The 7246-nt window shown below is 34.6% G+C and overlaps 1 protein-coding gene across 3 annotated transcripts in view; it reads right to left on the bottom strand.

Annotated features, from left to right (window-relative positions):
- LOC117116849 overlaps positions 1-7246 on the bottom strand; it is a 30788-nt gene that overhangs the window by 3314 nt on the left and 20228 nt on the right. For all 3 annotated transcript variants that reach the window (XM_033260940.1, XM_033260939.1, XM_033260942.1), the window contains exons 6-9: positions 4301-4501; positions 3267-3379; positions 2103-2302; positions 567-1327 (exon numbers count right to left, since the gene is read on the bottom strand). In XM_033260940.1, the coding sequence (XP_033116831.1) occupies positions 567-1327; positions 2103-2302; positions 3267-3379; positions 4301-4501 (1275 nt within the window). The remainder of the gene's footprint in view (positions 1-566; positions 1328-2102; positions 2303-3266; positions 3380-4300; positions 4502-7246) is intronic.

The following is a 7246-nucleotide window of genomic DNA, read 5'->3' as shown; positions in this document are numbered from 1 at the left end:
AGATGTGTATAAGAAACAGGTGGAGGGTCAGCCTGAAACAGATAAAATATAAGCTAAAATAATGAAAATACAAATTTCATTATTACAGATAAAAATGTTTTGCCCACGAGAAAATGCTAGATTAGTAAAGCTTGTTTTTAACAATATGCTGATTTAATTGATTTATTTTATACAGACGCGTTATAATTACGGTACAGTGTATTTATATATTTCATATAGTGTGCTTTTTTTTAAAATAATGATGTTACTGTGTGATGGAAATTGAAATTTGATGAATGAAAGTGGGATGACCCCACAAATGATTACAAAATATAAATCACGTAGCGATATTTTTAAAAAATGGCTTGATTTGGGCCTATGGTTATTCTAATTAATGCGAACTGAAATTAATTCGTGAGTGTTCCATTAATTCGTGAGTGTTCCATTAATTCGTGAGTGTTCCATTTGTACTAATTTTATTTTACAAAAATGTGTGACATGCCTCAACATGGTCATGATGACATCATTTCATGACCATATATAGGCACATCATGACTATATACGGGCATACAACAGTTGTTTTTTACCTTAAGCTTGAAAGTAGTTTTAGCTCAGTCTTCTGGTCGTCCTCCCATGGATTCGATAGGTTGGTTGCATCGAAACTTTCCGATAATCGATTATCCGCTTGATTTAAAACTTCTTCTGAGGAATCCATTGAACTATCCATTCCTACAGGAAGTGATTGGTGCTGTGTCGTAGTATCTGGACCTATAAGTCCTGGGAGTGTTTCTGAAACATGGCTTGTGTGGGAGTGGTCCGTTACCACTGATAATTCATCGATGTTCTTGACGGCTTGACTTTGTAGAGTAGGTCTAAGTTTACCTTTTTCAGGTCTTGGATGGTGGAGTGAATTGGGTGCTGGTCTTAATGGAATTGAAGGAAGTTCCAGATCTAGGTTTGTCTGTAAGTTTAGAAATGACAACGTCATTGAATTCAATCCCAGTTTTAATTGATCTTGTTTTTGTTCTACGCTCGGATAGCTTTTCTCTGATACAAACGGTTTCCCTAATTCTTCGGACGGTTTTAGAGTAGGCCTAAGCCTCTGGATTTGGAAATCAGTTTCGCTTTTGGCAGCCCTCTCTCGTCTTTGGCGTCTCTTCCTTGCTAATTGTTTCTCAAGCTTCCGTAGGTGATATAGAAGGGACCCTGGCCCAGTTGGATCTAGGAGGGGTCCTTTCTCCGTCATCCATAAGTTGGACTTGTTGCTTGGAGTTTCTTCTTGTATTGGCATTTTGTCGTTCATATTCTTTTCCCGTAGCTTTTCTGAGGCCCATTCAAACATTAAGGCCTGTTAAAAAAACATACACCAACTCATTATAATTTGTAAAAGCATAAACATCAACAGCAATAGCAATACAATAATAATAATAATAATAATATTGTGGTATTAAAGCAATACTGATTATGATTACTATTATTTACTCAAGGAAATATTTTTGACGACACAATGGCACGAGGAAAGAAACAATAGTGGCCACTTGCTACGAAGAGACAAAAGCAGCATTAATAAAAAAAAAAACAAAAAAAAAACAAGTATTAATAATAATTTTAGGATAAAAATAATGATTATGATAATAACAACAAATGATAACGATAGAGGGTGGTGACAATGGAGATAACTGGGATATAATAAAAATAATAATAATAATAATAATGATTATAATGATGTTGATACTGATGATGATCATGATGATGATCATGATGATGATCATGATGTTGATAATGATGATGATGATGATGATAAAGATAATTATGGTGATGATGAGAAGAATGATTTTAATGATAATGATGATGATCGTGATAAGGAGGAAGATATGATGGCGATAATGATAATGATGACGATGTTGATGGTGATTATGATATTGATGTCATGATTATGAGGAAGATGATGATGAGGATAATGTTTATAAACCTAATTGAATGAGATTTTAAAATGTGTAAACATTATTTTTTAAATATTGATTATCATTGTTTATATCGATATCATCATTCAAATAACAACTAGTTATAGCTTGAACCGTACTGTTTCCCTATACAGTATAATAATGTTCAACTTTACTAACATCAGCGTCTCTAGGTATCCTTGACAACCGATGCTCGATCTTTATAGCCGCCAAGTGCTCCATTATGTTCAGTGTAGACTGGTTCTTTCTGTATATCAGCTTTTCGTAGTACTTCATATCCAATTCGTACACTTCAACTCGTTCGATACATCGAATCGACTGCATATGAGTAGGAAGGCGCAAGACAGCTTCAATATCACCTGCAAATTAATAGGAAGGAGAAGTGGGGTTAAATAGCAGTTCCACAATATCTCGTCACGATTTTGTTGAGCCCTCATTCACGATGACGTCACTGCATGGTGACGGTGGTATCGGTTATGATAATGGTGCGACGATAACATAGGTGATTATGACTACGACGATACTAATAATAATAATAATAATAATAATAATAATAATAATAATAATAATAATAATAATAATAATAATAATAATATTAATAATAATAGGCTAGTAGTGATGATGATTTTGACCTAGGGACCTAATCCATGGTTCAGGGGTACACACAGTGGTGTTTTATTATGGTCATTATCACTTTTATTATTATGCCAATTTCAAACAACAAATATGGGGAACAAGAACGAGAAAAATTGCTATGTCATGACCATAATGAAAGTGATGAAAATTGACAATGATGATTACTGTATATCAGTTAGGAAGCATAAGGACCTCATATCCATTAATGCAAGAAACTAAAACATTCATGCTCTTAGTATATTATTAAAATAACAATATACTTCTAAATGATTAAATAACCATTTCCCACCCAACCCACACACATTCCAAGAAGTTAAGCATCTCTTCAAATTGGGTTTAATTCAATAGTTCGGGGAAAATATGAAGCCTGAGGCAATGGCATTACGCATATAAATTCGAAACATAGTTATTTGTTTTTGAAAAAGGAAAGTTTCCTCTTATGACCACAGCTCTTAGGGCCTACATGTTGCAATTCCGCCACAGTATCGGTCCCCTAGCGGACCTTGTGGTCACGATACCATGTAGAATATGAAGATGGGTCTATAAGCAATGGACATAGGAGGCCTAGACCAAATTAGATTCTCCAAGAATATTTGCACAACTAGGAAGATTAATAATAATAATAATAATAATAATAATAATTTGGGCAAAAATAAATTATATATAGAGCAATGAATGCACATTCACCTGCGATGTCTCCCTGTCCAACGACGCAAAGATCAAACCTGTTGGCCGCGCCATATACACTCCTCACAGCGGTATTAGTAACTTTCTTCATAAATCGTCTGTTAGGTGGTGGCCTGTAAAATTATTTATATTTTTATGTGTAGTGAAGTGACAATGGATATGGATGTGAAAAATACTCCGAAATATATCATCTGTATAACTTATAACACATAATAATTTAAGTTATAAATTAATTTAAATAAATTTAGAAATATATATTATAAAATATGTGTGTTCTATGTAAGTGTGTATAAAAATTGTTGTCATGACCATAACCAAAGTGATGATAATTAACAATGATGATTACTGTATATCAGTTAGCAAGCATATAAGGACCTCATATCCAGCCAACCCACACATATTTCAAGAATGATTCAATGGTTCGGGAAATAATGTTAATTTTTAAAATGAATAAAGTTTCCTCACGACCACAACCCTTAGGGCCTATATGTTACAATCCCGTTGCACTAACGATCCCCTATTGAACTTTGCAGTCACGATATAGGCCTACCACGTAGAATATGAAGATGTGTCTATAGGCATATTGCGATATTTCAAGAAAAGGACATAGGCTGTTTTGGTTTAGTCTAAAGAATTTAACTTCATATGTAGGCCTAAAATTATTCAAATTAGGTTTTGCCTCGTAAACAATAAACAAATAGCAATAATTCCATCATAATAAAGTCAGTTTGTAAGTGTTAGATCTGCACCTATATAGGTCTCTGTGGTCTGTCGGTAGGACACTCGCCTTGATAACGAGAAGCTGCAGGTTCGAATACCACTAGAGATACTTTTGTTATGCTTGATACGATTATAACATCATGTTCCTATTCAAGCACTTTTGTTATTTATTTATTTTGTTTATAGTAGGACATATACATTTTATATGAATATGTAAAGTAGCATACCTATAATCATTACTTGTATAAGTGATAAACGGAAGAGACATTTTTATTTGGGCATCAAGATCATGGTGATACGACAAATTTAGTTACCTTATATCAATTCCAACGTCAAGCTTGTCTTTATATTGCTTTCGATGAAGTGATATGTCGGTAGACATTATGGCCAACCCACTCAAGATGAAGTAGAGGTTTGTAAGGGGGGCGCCCTGTCTTACAATGTTGTTGTTGAATTCAATAGTTGCTCGACGTAGGCTCATCGCCAGCATGGACCGATACCGAGGTCGCCAGTCTCTGGTAGAATAAAGCAAGCAATGTTATGATCGTGGCATGGGGGATAGCCTCCCCCACCCCCTCCAAAAAAAGAAAATGAGAGAACAAGAGGCGCACGAAACTCCAAAACAAGCTATTTTTCGTTTTAACGTCTATGGTCAAGCATTTCTAAGCAAGAATCTAAAACACCGACCCCACACCCAAGCATTTCTAAGCAAGAATCTAAAACACCGACCCCACACCCCAGCCCCACTCCCGTGCTTTGCACGTAGCATGGCCTCTGTCCAATTTGTTTCTGGATCCGCTCCTGATTATTATCATATTATTATTATTTAATCTTCGCTTGTTTCCTGAATAAAGAGTGAGAACAGGTAACAGAAAACGAGGGTTGACGTGTTTCAGGAACATAATAATATATTTATTTTATATATATATACGTGGCACAGCTGTCAGTATTTGAAGAAGGCATATACTGTCCATGATGAGCTAATACATGAAATAAAATACAGCAGTTGAATTGAGAACTTTGTAAGTTGTAAATTGTTTTCAATTGTAAACTGTACGAGGAATATTTCCTGCTTCACAAAAAAAAACACTATTGGTATTTTACACTTCATCTGATTCGTTCACCTACTCTACACAAAAACAAAAAAAATCCCCCTCGTTTATCCATGCCTGTTTTTAAATCGTACGATAGCTTTAAACGCCTTCTAATGACATCGGGGATTTTCTTTTTTTGGCTGTACATTACGCATGCAACTGGTTGTTGTTATGAAAGTGAACCGAGCATGCGTAAAGAGAAATTATGACTGACAGTGAAATTACCTGTTACGCTGGAATTTAATGCTGACCTGAATAATATCCAGGGTTATAACTAACAGATCACTAATCATTGTATTGACTGTTCAATGGGAAACACAATACTGTATGCACTGATGTTTTCTAGTAAAACCACTGTCAGTATAGTGGAAAATTACCGCCCTGAATTTATTGATCAAAACAAATATTTACAGCTGAAATATAGTAGGTATTAATAGAAAATACGGTAAATGACCTAATTTTTAGCGCCCCTCCTAAATTACGCACCTTACTCGAATAGCAAACTGAAGACTATAAAATGTTACAAGCGATTCATGTTAGATAAATTGAAATATGTAATACATAATTTTAATCGCTTAACTTTATATAGTTTGTAATTATCTTCTACAATTGTTAATTTGAACAGAACATATTCCCTCGCAATACAGAGGCACAAATATTACGTCGTCATTGGCCGGTAACCTAAAAATAGGCATATCCATGGATGTAGTAATAATGTACGTAGGCGTCTGCAAAAACGTAATTGTTTTATCTGTGTTTCATTTCGGGGTTGGTTACAGTATTTTGTCCTTAATGTCCAATTCATTTATTTAATTAATTAAAATTTTGTGGGGTTTTTTTTTTATTTGATTTATTTAATGTGCTATTTAAAATACGAAATAGAAAGAAATAACAAAACAGGTCACAGAGAAAATACCATCACGATAAAAAAAGAAAAAAAGAAAAAAAAAACCTCATACTCATAACTACACAAAATAACAATTTTAAAATTCCCCACATTTTCCACTGATGCGTGTGAACTATACATTAGCTTTAAACATAGTACGATTATGTCATTTTCGTATTGTCTGCTCTGGCTATAAAAATGAATCGACAATTTTCCAGCGGAATTCTCAGTCACGCTCATTATAATGGTAACCTTGACTGATCTAAGTGTTTACATCTCAATAGATAATAATTCATAGTAAACCGATGCAACGAGTGGTTCTACCAGCTCAGGTTCTAGGAAAATACTGGAAAATATCCACAATCTATTTGTTCATAATTTTGATCAAAATCCGGGGGGTGGGGGGTATATCCCCCAATATTTGACAAGGGGGATGGTCCATTGTATCATCCCCCTCCCCCAATATTTTGACTATGTATGGGATAAAATGGAGCTTTACACACTTCAAAAGACTGTCACAGGAATAATTTGCACTGTCTTATGCGCTTACAAAGATGAAAATTAGCATAATGTACCATATTAATGTTGATAACAAAATTATTTTATCTGGTACCAATCTAAGCTCTTCTTTCCTTAGATGTTAGATGTGCTTGCAAAGAGAGCCACATTTCACACTGAAGGGTATGTACGACATCAGTAATGTTATGTCAATTCCAAGAATGTTTAAGGTTATATCGGTTGATGAGGAATTTATTGATTAGGCCAATAATAGCAAATTCCATCAATTTATTTTGCAAAAACAAGGTTTCCAGCTTCGGAGGGGGGGGGGCACATCCCCTGTCCGCACAAGGGCACACATTGAGGCCCTTTTTTAGGTTAAAATGATCTATCTTAATTTTGTCTTTCTTGAGTTTGGGACTATTATGTGTTTAAATAACTTAAAAGGATAAAACTAAAAAAGCCCTAAAAAATGCTCGCCAAGCGCGCAAAATTTTTGTGTTTTTAATTCTAATTTCGTCGGAATTGATGAAAACTCCCTAAAATGTACAATTTATAGAGGAAATTGGCCTACCGTAACAAGAAAGGCGCGCAAAGAATTTGAGAATTTTAGGCACTTTCAGAGGATGCATTTGTCAAGAGGTGAAAGATTTTCCAAAGATGGATATTTTCCCCTTGTCCCCCGGTGTTTTTAATTCTAATTTCGTTGGAATTGATCAAAATTCCCTAAAATGTGCAATTGTTTGAGAAAATTGGGCCATGTTAACAAGAAATGCGCGAGC

This window comes from Anneissia japonica, unplaced genomic scaffold (assembly GCF_011630105.1).
Source record: "Anneissia japonica isolate Jap-2015-1 unplaced genomic scaffold, ASM1163010v1 scaffold1302_len1884557_cov193, whole genome shotgun sequence".
Classification (NCBI taxonomy): Eukaryota; Metazoa; Echinodermata; class Crinoidea; order Comatulida; family Comatulidae; genus Anneissia; species Anneissia japonica.
Note: the sequence above shows the minus strand (reverse complement) of the source record. Positions and strands in the feature narration are given on the sequence as shown.